This window comes from Engraulis encrasicolus, chromosome 24, assembly GCF_034702125.1.
Source record: "Engraulis encrasicolus isolate BLACKSEA-1 chromosome 24, IST_EnEncr_1.0, whole genome shotgun sequence".
Lineage (NCBI taxonomy): Eukaryota > Metazoa > Chordata > Actinopteri > Clupeiformes > Engraulidae > Engraulis > Engraulis encrasicolus.
In genome coordinates, this window is record NC_085880.1 from 41,774,385 (window position 1) to 41,791,884 (window position 17,500).

At 45.3% G+C, this 17,500-nt stretch overlaps 1 protein-coding gene across 1 annotated transcript in view; it reads left to right on the forward strand.

The window, feature by feature from the left end:
• The window catches only part of slc2a15a (solute carrier family 2 member 15a), a 52,757-nt gene that overhangs the window by 21,248 nt on the left and 14,009 nt on the right, over positions 1–17,500 (forward strand). Inside the window, exon 5 of the mRNA XM_063191297.1 lies at positions 3,031–3,217. Within this exon, the coding sequence (XP_063047367.1) occupies positions 3,031–3,217 (187 nt within the window). The remainder of the gene's footprint in view (positions 1–3,030; positions 3,218–17,500) is intronic.

Sequence of the window (17,500 nt, forward strand, 5' to 3'; positions counted from 1 at the left end):
TTAGAAGATTCCATGTTAAGTTAACCTGAAGGTAGTGGTAATTCAACTACTAAAATACTCTTGTGTTCTTATTGTCTTAACTACATTAGATGGTGCCTACAGACTCTCTATTAGAAGATTCACCAATGTCTTTAGGTTAACTTACCCCAGAAAATTGGAGTGGACCAATGAGGGTTAAGTTCCAAGAACAACTGGTGAAATGATAACCTTTGGCTAAGGTGACCAACAGAGAGCCACAACACTTGAAGACAGATGGCCTGCTTGCATCAATTAGTTGAGAGAACTGATGGCTCTTTTATTGGCCAATTTAGCACTATGTCCAGGTGAACTTCCCAACTAGGTCTGCAGCTAAAGCTTGAATCTGAACATTGGAATCCAGCAGTATACCTGTCTGGCCTAAGCCTGGCCTGCTGATAAGTTGTGTTAGGGGGTGGATTTAACTGGTCCCACCTTGGGGTTACGGGGTGGACTTGATTTATTCCTCTTTGTTTATCGGGTGGAACTTAGCATGATCAACCTTGATGTTATGGGGTGAACTATGGTCTAATCCAACTGGCTTTTATTAATTGGGTGGACATTGGTCCTCCTAGTCCCCCTTTTGGTATTTAAACAGATGTGGATTTAACCTGGTTCCCCCTTGGTGTTACAGGGTGGAGTTTAGCACAATGATTCCTCTTGGTGTTATGGGGAGGACTTGGCCTGGTATCCCACCTTTTTCATGATGGTGTGTACTTAACATGCTCTCCCTTGTGTTCTGGGGTGGAGTTATTCCTTATACCTCTTGGTGTTTATGGGGTGGAAGTTAGCGTGATTCCTCTTGGTGTTATGGGGGTGTGACTTGGCCTGGTCCACCTTTTTTCATGGAGTGGATTAGCGTGATTCATCTAATTGGTTTATGGGGTGGACAGGTCTGGTCCCACCTTTATTAATGGGGTGGATTCTAGCATGACCCCCCTTGTGTTCCGTGGGTTGACCTTGCCTGGATCCACCTTGCAGTTACGGGAGGTGTGAACTTGGGCCTGGTACCCACCTTGGTAAGAGTACAACGGGTTGACTTGGCCTGACCCCCCTTTGTGTTAGCAGGGTTGACTTGGTCTGGTGCCACCTTGGGCGTTTTACGGGGGGTGGAACACTTGGGCCCTGGCCCACCTGGCTCTTACTATGGGAAATGGACTTGGACCTTGTTCCATCTGGCTCTTACTATGGGGTGGATTCCTCTTGGTGCAAGGGGGGTGTGACAACTTGGCCTGGTCCACCTTGGATGTTACGGGGTGGACACTTGGCCTACTAAGGTCCACCATGACTCGTTATTACGGGGTGGACGAGGAGCTGGTCGAAGTCGATGCGAAGCCATTCTCCTCCAGCGTGCCGTAGGTCCGTTCATGCTTCTTCCCAGCTTCATCTGGTCGCTCTCCATGATGCCCCTCCTTGGCTGGCGTAACATCTTGCTGATATCTCCACGAACGTCTTGTTCTTGGTCTCGGGATGACGGTCGAAGACGTACACCTGCCACGCCCATGGCACACGCCGCTGAACACCAGGTAGCAGTACGAGCCAGGCGGCTGCCTGAAAGAGAAAGTAAGAAACAGAGCATGAGAAATCATACCCTTTGTCATTGCGTTTACATTAAATCACATTGCAATTGGTCGGCAAGTAGGATCCAGCCCACTTACCTCTAACAGTTACAGGGATGTTTTGTTTTTTGAAGAGATCATCACATGACAAAAATATTGTTTTCATTTTTTTTGGTTAAAGGGGTATGCCACTATTTTTTGGGGCTTACCACAGTTAAAATCGTTGGCCAGGGTTTATAAAGGTGGTAAAGTGTCCTTGTTTTTCATGTTAAGCGTTGTCTTTTACTTTAAAGGACAAGTTAAAAGAGGTTAAGACAAGACACTTTACCACCTTTATAAACCCTGGCCAACGATTTTAAACTGTATTAAGACCCCAACATATAGTGGCATACCCCTTGTAAATCAAATTGCATTGTATTGGTGGCTGTAGCAACCAGCTGCTTCCTGAAGAGTTACTGCCAATAGTATACAGTAGCATACCACCAATATTATACAGTATAACATGCTTCAGCTTCACAGAGCAATTTCTGGCAATTGTAGCATCAATCAGTGGCAAATGGAGGTTATTTCATGAAAGCGAGCTAGACATGCCCTTTGTACCTCTCACAGAGAAATGGCTTGACAGTGTTAGCCAAACCATACTCTTGAAGGGACTTGTAGTGTCCGTGTAGCCAGGCCTGGGATTTGACATAGGATTTGAAACCTGCAACCTTCCAGATCAGAACAGCAGCTCCCCTCCCTAACTAAGAGCCCTACCAGTCCCTTCAGACTTTCAAACTCCTGCCTGTCTGGTGTTTCGGTCTGAACCTTCTTTCAGTGTCAGGAAAACAAAACAACCAGGGTGCATTCACTACAGTAATACTGAGATTCGAACTTGCCTACCTTTCAAATCCAACAAGAGCAACTCGCTAACTAAAGCTAGATTCAACATACTTTACTCACTTCCTCGCCTAAATTCGCTCATGGAACGTTCACCAAGCGTTCCCCCGCAGGTTTAACTGCGCCAATGCAAAAGCGAGAAGTACTGTCATTGAATCCAAAATCTGCATACCAACTTGGTTTACATTTGCTTAGTCGCCTTGCTATAAGTTAAAATACACATAGACTTCCTATTTGACTTATTAACTCGCTAAGCGGGAGTAACTAGTGGCGCTGTGTGTGATAAGTAGTTTAAACCCCATATTACGCCACAGTTGCCCCAGAGATTCTTTAAGTATGTAGAGATATGTCAACATAATTTGGTTTCTATGGGCACCTAACGTGACCAGGTTCCGGTCTGCCTAAAGGGGCGTGTCATAATGCACCTCAGCATTGAATAGAACAGTCCTCAGTCTGCCTAGGTCTGCCTAAAGGGGGATTTCTCCCCCATAATATAGAACCCCGGAAACAAGGGGCCAATGGAACCTCTCTCCTCTCTCTACTCTTCTCTGGTTTGCCCCCCATGGTTTACCTGCAGGAATGGGAAGATGAAGCCGATGGTGAAGTTGGCCATCCAGTTTGAGGGACCCCCCCACAGGTGTAGGCAGATCCGGCCGATGGGACTTGCTATGAACAGCTCCCGCCGTGATCAGGAAGGGGACGCCCGGCTACACAACAACCATAACAACAAACCAAACAACAATACACAAAAGCAACATGGGCAGGTAGCCAGCAAAACATAAAACCGTATTAAGTTTTTTTTGGCCTCATAAAATTTTCATTTAGGAGCCTCGGGCCATCTCAACTCAGCCTCTGCTGGTGGCCTATATACATAAACCGCATAAACTTCTGCGGAGGGCGAAATGAGAAGGGACTTGTCTTGCATGTACGGGAAGAAACAAATGCAGGCCGCCAAATGTATATGTGAGTTGTTTGTGTGTGTGGTGAAAATGAAACATGCATGTATGCATTAAACACTGTGGGACGCGTGCATGCGTTTGTGTTTGTATTGTGTGTTGTTTGTAAGTTGTGTGCGTGTGTAGTGTGTTCGTGTGTATTGTGTGCGTGGCGGACCCAAGCGGGGAAGCGCTTCCCTCCTCCCCATAACTGCCCACAGTTCACAGAGGGGAGTAGGGTAAATAAAAGGGGTCTTTACGAGCTCGCCTCGTTAGCTGCAATAGTCAAAGAATAGTACCTGTTTCCAGTGCTTAAAACTCCTAATCAGACCCTTTTGGTTACAAAGTGAAAAATAAGCAAGGCGCAAGGTAGTTTATTTCAAATCTAATGAATTCAGGAAAGCAAGCGCGATCAGGCTGCTTCATTATTTGTGTCATGATCATTTGCGGTGCGAGGCCGATGAGGAAGGAAGGAACGAAGGGAAAAGAGGAAGGAGAGGAGGAAGGAGGAGAGGAGTGGAAAAAAGGAGGAGGAGGAGAGGGCAACACAGCCTGCCTGCTACGAAATTTGCTAAGGAAGCTTTTTCGCTGTAATTCTTGTTTCGCGTCGGAATTTTTTGGTCCTTAAAAAGCCTATATACATCATGTGTTTATGACACATGATCCCAAAAAAAAAATCCTAATTTAAAAACCGTAATTACAGTGATAAGAGACCTGCAGTCGGGTGTTAATGAATTAATAGATTTTTGTTTGCGGAAAGGCGCGGGCTCATACTGCATCAGCGGTGTAAACGCCACCTTCAAATTCAGCATCTATCCCCACCGCGGGCGCACACACACACACACACACACACCACACACCCCGCACACCCACACACACACAAACACACACACACACCCACACCCACCCCTCACACACACACCCACAACGAGACACACACAACCCACAACACACACACACACCGACACACACACACACACACGGCAAGCGGCGGGGCGGGCTTTCCCGGATTTCCGGTCGCAAGTTGCAAAGAGGCCTATAAACTATCCCCGCTCAATTAGGAATACAAGATACAGCACTGCCCCTCCCCAGTAGATGGAGTCGGGGAGAGGCGAAACCACCAGGCATCCCAACCACACAACACAACACACTCCATTCCCCACTCGTGTTGTGCAGAGTAAGAACTAAGCACATATTACATAAGCCTGGGCTAAAGCGACTGCTTGCTGACATCCGTCAAGAACTTAACTTTTAAAACTGTATTCAGTTGGAGTCCAGGTGGAGGGTAATTCCATAAACTTACCTTACGTATCATGGCGTGGGACCTACATTGCTTGGAGGACGTATTAACCCCAGGCTATGAATATTAAACATCACACCAGGGCTAAAAATTATAACTTCAACCAACCTGCCAATGCTGGTGAAATTTCAGTTTGAACACTGGTAGGAAAAGACCAACTTCACCCATACTTTCCACTTTAGGCCATTAGTGAGTGTAGTGTAGTTCGTCGTGCTAGCGTGAGATGCGTGCGAGCTCACACACACAGACACCAACAAACACACAGAGTTCTCTTTTGTCGTATATATCCGCTCTGGAGCATCACCAAGTGTGTAGAGGCGCGTAGGGATTATTGATTATATATTTTGGTATAGGAGAAACCGTTACATCGTACACCCGGCTTTCCACCTGTGTTTGGGCAGGAATGGAACACTATGCACATATTACCCACATATTACACAACACACCCAGCCTCACACTATGAACTCAGCCCCAGTAGATGGAGACGGAGACGGAGGCAAAACAAATATGCATCCCAGCCCAACCCACAACACAAAAACACACAACCAGCACTTGGAAAGGCGTGGGGCCATTAACTAACTGACAGAAATGCCCGTGGTTACTTATATTATTTTAAATATATTTGAAATTGCCCCGTTTGGGTAAAGCAATTTCATTGCAAAAGTTATATGACATTATGTCCCCATCATCCCACTTAAAAATTAAGCCCGTGCACTACACCCCGTCACACCACCACCCCAACCCGCCCACTGTGTTGGGCGCCAGGAAAAGTACATCTATCATGGCCCCCCCCCCCCCCTATTTAAAAAAAAAACACCTTGAACACCCAGCTGCTCCCTTTTTCATCACCCCAGTAGATAAATGGCTAGCTAGATAGAGATTGAGGGGAAGCAAACATGAGCCCCAACACACACTCCACAACTCAGGGGCCGCTGCCAAGGTTTTGGAGGCCCTATGAAGCAACGTTGGCCTTAACTGGTCAGGGAGACTCCCCACAAATAGAAATTTTATACTCTAATCATAACCTAAATTTTATGGGGGCCCAAGTGGTTGCTGGCCCTACGCCGTTCATCTTACCCTTCAGAGCCCTGGACACAACACACAATTACACCTTACCACCACTATTCCAGCTCCTCTTGTTGTGCAGGAATGGATCCTAACAGGGCTCAAAATGGTACTTTGCAATTGACATGATGTCAAGCTAAAAAGGCTGGTAGTGGTTTAAAATCTCAAACCACCAACACATACTCCCTATGGGGTCAAAGTGGAATCAAGTTGGTCTTTTCCTTCTGCTGTGACCCTTGCCTTGAATCATAGGTTTTTCAAGTGCACAATAAAGCCATGATGGCTGGTGTTTTAATTTAGCCATGCCCAGGATACAATGCCCATATTTTAAGGGACATCAAAGATGAAGATCCCCTTCTTTGAAAGTTCTCTTTTTTAAGGTTTCCTTGTCACATGCAACCCAATCACTAATGTTGGGGCCACCATTTTATATTCATGAATAGCTACCAACCAAGACTTCATGACAAATTCTAAGCATGTCGACATGCGCCTGGAAAAGGGTTGCATTTGAAGGGTTACATGAAAATGGAGGTCATCTTTCCCCCTTCCTCTTGGTTTTGATATCCCAGAAATAGCTTTTTTTGATGATTTTAAAAAACGTTTTAATGTACATGACCATACTAGGAAAATTGCTTACCATTGATTACTATCGTAAACTTTCATGTAAAAGTTCAAATTTGGACAATAGGCACCCTCCCTTATAATAAGCAGCATAGTTGCCTAGTATCTTAATTGACCAGAATTTCCAGCACAGTGTCCCCTTAAAGTGGAAATTAGAGCACTGACAACTGCTTGATACAATTTTTTGCCCCGGCTTAGTTCCCATATTGGGGTCGGACAAAACGAATGTTGGTGGTTCATTGGAAACTCACTTTTAACGTAGTTTGTTGGGGCTGAAGAAATAACATCTTAGGGCTCATAGGGCCCGAGTTTTGCCAAACCATGCAGGTGTCTGCCCAGCACCTATTGCGACCGCCTACGTAATTTCCCGAATGTGTACCGATCTTGGGGGGTAACATGTAGCCTTTAAATTCACTTAACGTTTGCAATGTGAAACCTAAAGCGCGAATCTGACTTACTAACGTTGGCTTTTTTTGAAGAAGGACGGGGGGTTCATTTTAACACATTGTCACCACTGGGAAAAGTTATAAAGAGCCTACTATCAATGAAATAGAAATGTTCGCAAGTGACTTAATCAATTTATGTTCCAAAAAGCCTTTGCTAAAGCATGGGAGCTGGGCATGGCAGCAGCCCGTGCCACCCGTTTGCTGTCGGCCTGAAAGACAGGTATTTAGGACGGGGCGGCCTCGATCTCATAGGTTTGTAGTGGAACCACTGATGTAACCATGGAGTATAAACGTCATTTATTTCCCCTGCAACTTTTGGACGCTAACTGATAGCCACATGCCTTCCGTGCTATTTGGTTTCAATTCCGATAATAGAAACTGCTTATAACTGCCAAAATTGGGAATGATTTCGGAAAGCATTGTGCAAACTAGGACGCAGCCATGTTGAAATACAAACCCAAACCCCAAGGTGGAAGCCTCATCACAGAGTGTCTCGGAAATGGAGAGAATAACAGTTTTTTGTGGGGTAATTTACAAGTTTGAGCCCATGAAATGGCATTTAAAATAGCATGTTAACACCATTTACGTCCAGTTATGGCAAGCTACAAGTAGCACAGGTCTACTGGTATTCAGATATTAGGACTTATTGGTGTTGCGAAGAAACTGTTCCTCAACTGCGGAATAGCGGTGTTTACCTTGGATTATTGTTTGACTTTTTGCACGATAAACGTGGCCAGAACCCCTCTGTCAAAGTAGCCTATAACACCCTTGGAAAATTTGGCCAAGACCTTCGGAAGATAAGGGTAGGGCAACTTGCAACATTTGCAGTCCGACTTTTTTCTATGGACTTAAGAATATGATCTCTGTTGGCTCATACCAAAAGCTGTTTAAGCTGACTTGTCTTGGACCGTAAGCAAAAAAAAGCTGCTTGCCATATTAAGACCTGTGGTTCATGTGATGGACTAGCACTTGTCTGCCGGGTTCATGCCTGTATTTAGTTCTGACCCACGGCCAAAACACGTATTTCTTGCTTCATTGGAGCTTAAGCAAATCCAAGCTCATAAACCAAGCCACGCAAGTCCCAAAATGGAAAAATTCACTACTATCACAACAGCGTCTAGAATTATTTATTATTTACCTAACCATGTGCCAAAAACGTCACCCCGCATGTTGAGGCTGAAACGTTAGCCGAAACGATTACGTGTTTGCTGCTTTATTTTTTTATTAACGGCTTAAATGGTTTCCACTCTAAAAAATTTATATATATTTGCTGACTTATCTTACTGTGATTAAAGCCCCTTTAATAGGTCTACGCTTTAATTTCCCACAGCTTTAAAAGCTTTTTACAGTCCCATAAGGATTTTTTGAGAATTTTCATTGCAGGTGAAAGAGGAGAATAATGTGGAGGGTCATCTGCAGTGCCATGGACCCATGATAAACAGAAATTTATCTCTGCCATTCACAAACCATCTCCTCGACTGAGAACAGTGCCGGTGCCACATTCCCCCCCCGGTTACCTAATAGCGAAACCGGCCAGTAATGTTGACAAGTCATCAATCTTTTTCGAACCAATTTGTATGGTTTAACAATGCGAACCGAACATGGGCTCAATACTTGACTTGGGCGCCCCTTTTTGGGACATCACCGTCTTGTCTCAGGCACTAAAACAGTATTTGGGGGTCCCAGTAGGAAATTCCGGTCTTGGGCACCACAAAGTGTAGCCTCATGGGGACTAATACCTTAAACACCTAGTGGTGTTATCCCGACCACTATCCTCGCCCATTTAACACTTGTCCGAGTCCACCATCCGCATTACTTGTCGGGAGGTTTCTGTTACGATGCCCGATTCGAGCCCATTTCTGAATGATTTTAGCAACTAGCAACTAACCCGATTCAACAAAATCCAAACCCAAGCATCCCTAGATGGATAATTTTCTACATCAAGAACTCAAGGGCCAAATGCTGCACCCTTGCAGGCTGTAGTTACTCGAGTCCAATTTCAAGTGTCGATTTTTCTGATGCAACTATTAGTTTATTCGGACTTGCTTCTAGTTGGAATCGAAGTTGTCTTGGTTTGGGCCCTGGTTTTGCGCAATTTAGCTTTTGGACTCTCGCCCGGGTCTGTTCTTTATTTTGCTTATACAACATCATAGCTTGACATCTCAATATATCCAACAAGGAATTGTCTTCACATTGACGAAAATACTATGTTACCAATCAAAAATGCCCATAATTGCCGTATCATCATCCTTTCCTTTTCCAATGTTTAACAATGCCAACATTGGATCTGGATTTAACTGGATCCTCCCATTTGGGCCCCGTCTTGTGGTCGGATTCGGAAACCTCTTTAGACCCCGACTTGTATCGACTTACCTCATCTGGTGACTCTACAAAGGTGGACTGGACTATTGGTACCCTTGGAGCCCAAACGAAGTTATTGGGCTATAGATTTCTGTGCAATAGCCCACATAATTATCAGCGTCACAGCAACCCTTTTGTACTCAACAACACAAGGTTCATAATGGGTCAAAAAACATGGCCTATTTTATACTGCCTGCTTCAGTGGTCTATGTGGTGGCCACGGGGGTTTCAGCGCAAGATACAGTATGCAAAGAAATAAAGAAATAAAAGAAATAAAGAAATAAAAGGAAATAAAAGAAATAAAGAAAGAAAAGGAAATGGAGAAAACGCTGGGGCTTTGAGCGGTCGAGCCGGGCGATCCGTTCAGATTCCAACTCGACGTAAAGAGGCCACGCAGAAGACAATCCGCAGAGTACCAACGGCCTTCATAAAAGACCACAGATCACAACGCACTGCCACCACGCACCACACACACACACACACTAAACAACACATGCACGCATACGCACGCACGCACGCACACACACATTCAAACGCACACACACAAACACACACCACACACACACACACACACACCCACACACACACACAAGCGCTTCGCTGGACATGCAGAACAACAGCAGAATGTTTACGAGGTGACCATCATGGTAGTCCTACGGCTGTTCATTTGGGAGAAATAGGGCCTGAACCTCATATAGAGAGAGAGAGAGAGAGATTGAGACAAAGAGAGAGAGAGGAGAGATAAGATAGAGAAGAGAGAGAGAGGATGAGAGTAGAGAGAGGAGGATTGAGAGAGAAAGGAGAGAGATAGAGAGAAGAGTCAGAGACAGGAGATCGAGAGAGAAAACAGAGAGAGGCGCTGCAAAAACAAATCCGACAGGCCCGATCTCTAATTTAAAAAGTGGCTAAGTGTCAGATATTTAAACGGTCCCGTTTGCTTTACTGGGAGAATTTATTTTAGTTGTTTGTTCCGAGAGGGGCCAGCGGAAAGAATGCCCAGACCTTCCGACGCTAAACGTAATACAGGGCTGAAACTAGAACTAAAAAGGGCAATATTAGGTTTTTTATTTTCCTTTATTTTAAGGTTACACGGGAGTAAACATGCCCTTCAAAATATCCTGTGACAATCATGCTTGTTGGCGGGTCTTTTCAGCAGCCAGTGGACAGTTCTAAACCAAAAGCCTAAAAATTTTTACGTAAGAGAACATTTTTAACCTTTTCCTTCCCCCCTTTTGAACCTCCAGAGGTCGCCATATCCCTATTTAACAAATGTCAAGGAAATTCAAGAGGCCCTAGTACCATAATGCAGTCAGGAGAGTTATTTGGAAAGACTCACTCCTAGTGGTGTTTCGCTGTTGGAAATTTTGCCGCTGAATGATCCAAAATATATAAAATGCAGACACAGGTTTGTGTGAGTGTGTGTGTGGTTGTGTACAAGTGAGTGTGTTGTGAGTGTGTTGTTTGTGTGTGTTTGGTGTGTGGTGTGTTGTGGGTGTGTGTGTGCAGGTGTGTGTGTCTGTTTGTGTTTGTGTGTATGTGCGTGTGCGTGTGTACATGTGTGTACATGTGTGTGTGTGTGTGTGTGAGTGCGTGAGTGTGCATGTTCTCCCACATAGGTCTCATGCAGAGAACAAAGTTCCCCCAAAACAATAACAATGAAGATGTAACTTAAATTTCAGACATATTGTCCATACCAAAATCAAACAAATCTTAGTCTGTTGTGGTTAAAACAAAATACAGAGAACCTAATAAGGTGGACTGTGAGCTCTGTGCGGTATAAAACATTACATTACATTACACTTAGCTGACGCTTTTATCCAAAGTGACTTACAATTATTATTTACAGGGTATTGGTTACAGTCTCAAGCGCAATGTTGGGTTAGGTGCCTTGCTCATGGGCACTTCAGCCATGGATGGAGGTGCAGGGATCGGTTTAAGGTGGGGATACCGAACCTAGCAACCGCTCTGAACTTAAGTTCCACCTCCCTAACCACTTAGACCCAAGGCTGCCCATAAAATAATAAACAAATAGATAATAGTCAACTATATAAATAAATCATAACGAAATTCTTCATCATTTTGTTGATAAAACCAGACACATTTTAAATATCAATGTGAAGTAAGTAAGGAAATTAGAACTCACCAGGCCCGATACAGAATCCAGCGATGATTCCCACCACGCAGCCCACACTCACATACCTCATTATGGACGACATGGGACTGCAGCAGAGGGGACATGGAAGGAGAAAAATAAACACACCCTCACGACACCCACACGCACTCAAACACGCACAGGCACGTCAAACGCACAGCGCACAAACCAAACACACACTACACACACCCACACAACCCACACACACACACACACACACACACACACACACACACACCACACACACACCACACACACACACACAAAAACACACACACCCCACACACACCACACACACACACAACACACACACACCACACACACACACACACACACACAGGCAATCATCCAAATAGGGTTAATGAGCTCTCGACCCCTAGAACTGTGTAGAGAGAGACATCCCAAATACCTGCAGAGCGAGCTGAAATCTACATCAGCATTCCAAATTAAACTTTAATGATTCCCTGCAGCCAGTGTCCACGGGCAGCTTTTGGCCAGAGCCACAGGACAAAGTCAGCTGAAAGGAGGGCCCCCACCTAACCAAAAACATACCAATGGTAATGCGAACGCCAATTCTTTCTGGGCCACCTGTGTCCCCTGATCCCGGGACAACTGTCTCCCTTTTTTTGCACCGCCCGTTTTGGCTTCCCTGCCTGCAGCCATCTTAACTCCAAGGGACAGGGGCACAGGGTTTATACAGGAGAGCCAGGGGATGGGGGGATGGAGAGGTGGAAGGGAAAGGGAAAGAAAAAAAAGGGGAAAGGAGGCGCACGGGTTTATACAGCAGGGCCAGGGGACGGATGGAGAGGTGGGGGGATGGAGGCATGGAAGAAGAGGAAGAAAAGGTGAATGAAGGACCAAAAGTACCGTTGGCAGGTGATGTGTTGGTGTTCTGTGTGTGTGTCCGTGTGAGTGGTGTGTGTGTGTGTATTGTGTGTGTTTGTGGTGTGTGAGTGTGTGTGTGTGTGGTTGTGAGTGTGTTGGTGCCGTGTTTCCGTGTGTGTGTGTGATGTGCGTATGTACATTCTTGCGTGCATGTGTTGTTGGTGCATGCGGTTTGAAATGATGGTATTGCGTGTACGCATCTTGTGCTAGCATTGTGGTGTGCGTTGTTTTTGTGTGTGTGTGTGCACGCGCGCGTGTGTGTGTTTGTTTGTCCGTGCGTCCGCCATGTGCGCGAACGTGTGGTTGTGTGTGTGCGTGTGGCGTGAACTAGTTTAGATTGGAGCTGTACAGTACTTTTGAGATTCACGTGGAGCCCAGTGGGTGCCCAGGACGCCTAACCCACGCCACCCCTCCATACATCTAGGAGATTTAGTGTACATAAAGCAGGCCACATTGTGGCTCACCAAGATAAGTGAGGTTAGGAGGTGAACACTGGAGAGGGGGAGGATAGGCGGATAGGGGGGGGGGGAGAGAGTGGACCTTTTTTGAGAGGAGGGAGCGCCTAGCATGCGTGGTAGAGGAGGAGAGAGGGAGAGTGTGGCGTTGCGGTGCTGAAGAGTGGATAGGATGGAATTGAAGAGTACTGGAGATTCAGTGGAGAGCCCAGGGCAGCCCAGGTGACCCTAAACGGACGCCAGGCTTGGATACAGGAGAGGATGGATTTGGAAGGGAGATAGGGCACTCGAGGATGGGGAACAATGGTAAAAGGTGAGCATGGGAAACCAGGGAGGAGGGAGAAGAGGAATAGGAGGAGAAGAGATGGGGACAGGGAGGAGTGAAAGAGTATGGGCGGAGGTAGTAGGAAGAGATGGAGAATAGAGAGGAGAGGAAGAGAGGTGGAGGAGGGAGAAGAGAGAGGATGAAGAAGGTAGGAGGAGAGGAGGGTAAGAGGAGTGAAGAGTGAGGACCGAGAGGAGGGGAAGAGGAGGGAGGAGAGGAGGAGAGGAGGGTAGAGGAGGATGGAAAGGAGTAGAGAGAGAAGTGACGGATAGGAGGAGAGGAGGAGAGGTGGGGAGTATAAGGTGGGAGAAGGGGACAGGAGGAGGGGAAGAGGAGGAGAGGGAGGAGAGTGAGGAAACAGAGAGGGAGGGGGGAGAGTAGGAGAAAAAGGAGAGGAGGAGAAGAGAGAGGAGGGAGCGTGAGGGAAGATAGGGCAGAGGGAGCTGAGCGAAGTACAGGAGGATATGAGGAGAGGAGGGAGAGTTTCTCCTCATGAGGAGAGGTCCGCCTCTGTGTGTCGGCTTGCGTCGTTCGCCTCTGCTACTCTTCTTGCGCCTCTTCTCCGCTGCTTCCTCGCGTGCGTCTTCACATATTGGCTTCTCGTTCTTCCCTCTTCGTCTCTTTCTCTCGTCCTTCTTTCGGCTCTGTTCTACTCTTCTCTCTTCCTTCTTTCCTCCTCTTCGCTTCTTCTCTGTCGCTCCTCCGTCTCTTCTTGCTTCTCACTTCGTTCTACTCTCTTTCCTCTCTTTCATCACATTCTCTTCTTTCTCTTCTTCTCCTCTTCTCCGCTTACTTTCTTCCTTCTTGGGGCTTGAATCTTTACTTCTTTTCTTCTTCTCTTTGCTTTCTTCTCTTCCGTTTCTTCTCCTTCCACAATACAGTGAGTTATAGATTTTTTTCAGAGGAGGGAGAGGACCCAAAAGGAGGACCACATCCACATTAAACACTTGGACCCCCCCCTACCCCTACTTTAAATTCTCTTCTTTATTCTCCCTGCCCCTTATTGCACCACCATCAGTGTTCCTTAAAAACACTGGAAGGCACGAGTAAAAATTGTGCTAAACAATGCTCGAGTGACTATATCTACAGACCAACGTCGAACCGATGCACTTTCCCAAGCAAAAGGTAACCCAAGTGCTTCTGCATAACATAATAGTTAAAAGTAGTGAACTTTAAAGTCAAAAAATACTACAGAAAAGGTCACCCAGGAAAAGTAACAGCAAGAAATTGAATCACATGTTTTATAAAATTCTCAAAAAAAATCCTAAAACAAAAAGAATTCACCATATACAACCACCGAACAAGTACACAACATAATTATAAAATGAATCGAAAAAGTAAGAAATAATGAAAGGTGTTTTGGATGTAAATGTTGAGGTACTCATGGAGGATGAGGGAGAGTTTGAGAACCCAAGCACAGCAGGATTCCCATCACCCCGCAAAGCCCTCCGATGATCAGAGGACGCCTCCCCATCTCTTCAATGGGTGGAAGCACTGGGGGAGAGAAAGGAACCAATCAGAACAATTATGTATGATTTTTTTTTTGCATTTCATTACCTTAAATTACATAACAACAGTGGTTGTCCCAAAGTAGGGGATAGGGACCCACTAGGTGGGTTCATAGGTAGGCTATTTCAAGGGGTCCCGCAGACAGAAGGGACATGAAAAAACAGTGAAAACATGTTTAACATAATTCCATAACTCGTGGTTAGTAACTTATTTCACCACCTTAGATATTGCTAAAAAAAAACATTTAGCGAATGAAGAAGAAGCCTTACCGTCATTCTGTCCCAGTGAAATTCCCAATGAAAATGAAAACCTTTGTTGTCTAAAAGGAAAAGGTTTCATGTGTGATTAGGGGGTGGCGTGGTGGGGGGGGTGGGGGGTCGCGACATATTATTCTAATCTATTATCTTGGGTCCCAATTGGACTCCCGATCAGAAAAAGTTTAAGGAAACCCACCGCATTACATGTAGGCTGACACCTTTAAGCTTTAAAAAATTAATTTTGTTATTTAGCTTCAGCTTATATATTGCTCACAGATTTTGGGGGAACAATCTGAGGATAGTGTGCCTTGCATCCAAGTGGCACTTCCGAGCAATTCAGTTCAGTTCACTTTAATCGGTTACAGGTACACCGTGGTAAACATGTGGCAGGGGTGCTGCGCAAAGGGGTTGGGGGGCCAAGTGTGAAACCTCTGGCGCCGAGCTAAAGTAGGTTATAGAGCAGAGGTTCTTTAACCCTCTAAACCTGGGGCTGTCGGGCACCACCCCCGGGGGGGTGCGCGCCAGAGATTTCAATTATTTTCAGGGGGTGCGCGAAAATTTTTGTTTGTGTTGAGTTGAGACCAAAATTTATTCCTGCCTCCCAAACATTATAATAATTAAGGCCAAACGTTAGTGGGACCAAAATTTTTCCAACTCGTTTGTTCGTGTCTCCATGTAATTTAAAATTTAATGTCTAAAAGAGAAAAGAATCATTGTAAATTGATGGACCATAAAAAAAAACCATTTTTTTTGGTGCGTAAGTACCACCCGTTTAGAAATTTGGGATTGGGGGTGCGCCGTCTTCTAGTCTTGGGGAAACAGCAAAGGGGGTGCGTTCAGCGAAAAAAAAGTTGAGGAAACCCCTGTTATATTATAAGAGGCTATAATACTGTACCAATATCGGGGGCATTATTATCCAGAGTGTTTGTCATAAAGTTAGAAGTAGAATTAAATTACTCCCTCAGATATCCAATTACAACACCTATAAGTATGAAATTACTAAGTACTATTACATTCTGTAAGAGTGCTTTCACACATTTGTGCTACAAAAACACTGGTTATTGTCCACAGTATCTGCTTTTGATCATTAAGCAGGTTTGAATACTATCTGTCCACACGGACACGCAGCAGTACATGGACCACAGTGACAAAAAACATTCAAAATGGCCATTTTTTGTCCAGTAGGGCAAAGGAGCAGGTGGTGCTAAAGCCTATTCCTATCTGTGCACTGCACACCCGTGGCGAGGTGGAATGTTCTAGCACTGTACTGTAAAGCATGCCTGTAACGCTGTAGTAATGTTAGAATTAAGTTTTCCTCCAGCATAGTGCATGCAGAGGCTACTCTTATTCATAGCAGAACAAGCAAAAAAATAGTGAACATGTTTTCCCCTCCGCACATATGTAGACCTTCTATAGAGGAGCCTGCACTACGGCTTTGGGAGCAAACACCTTGCTATTCCGGGTCGCCCCGTTTTATGTTTCCCCTCGGACTTGACACAGGACTGACGCTCGACTCTTCTGGTTGATGTCATCAGCAGATGCCTCTGAATAGCTACATGAGTGTGTGTGTGTGTGTGTGTGTGTGTGTGTGTGTGTGTGTGTGTGTGTGTGTGTGTGTGTGTGTGTGTGTGTGTGTGTGTGTGTGTGTGCTTTTTTTCGGTCCGTGATGATGGAAAGCGACACACACACACACACACACACACACACACACACACACACACACACACACACACACACACACACACACACACACACACACACACACACACACACTCATGTAGCTATTCAGAGGCATCTGCTGATGACATCAACCAGAAGAGTCGAGCGTCAGTCCTGTGTCAAGTCCGAGGAAAACAACAACACTGGGCCGAATAGGCAGCGTGCTCCAGCCGTAATGTAGGCTCCTCTATAGAAGGTCTACATTGTGGCGGAAAACATGTTCACTATTTTTTTGCTTGTTCTGCTATGAATAAGAGTAGCCTCTGCATGCACTATGCTGGAGGAAAACTTAATTCTAACATTACTACAGCGTTACAGGCATGCTTTACAGTACAGTGCTAGAACATTCCACCTGGACAAAAAATGGCCATTTTGAATGTTTTTTGTCACTGTGGTCCATGTACTGTGGTCCATGTTGACATGATAGTATTCAACTGCTTCATGATCAAAAGCATGTGACAATAACAGAGTTGTAGACAAATGTTGAAGCACTCTTACAGATGTAATAGTACTTAGTAATAGCATACTACTAGTGTTGTAATTGCATATCTGAGAGTATTTCTACTTCTACTTTATGCAACTCTGGATAATAATGCCCCATTATGATACAGTATATAGCCTCTATAACAGTGGTTCTCAACCTTTTTTTCTGAACGCACCCCCTTAGCTGTTCCCAAGACAAGCCGCGCACCCCCATCCCAAATATCTACACGTGTATACGCACCAAAAAAATGATTTAAGTCATCAATTACAATGATTCTTACTTTAGACATTAATTAAATTACATGGAGACGAAAACATGTTGAAATTTGGTCTTAGTTTGGCCTAATTATAATGTTTGGAAGCAGAATTTTGGTCTCAACCTCAACACAAACAAAATTTTGCGCACCCCCTGAAATCTCTGGCGCACCCCCCGGGGGTGCCCGCACCCCAGGTTAAGAACCACTGCTCTATAACCTACTGTAGTCGGGCAGCCAGAGGTTCCACATGCCCCCAACCCCTGCCGCCAGCACCTGC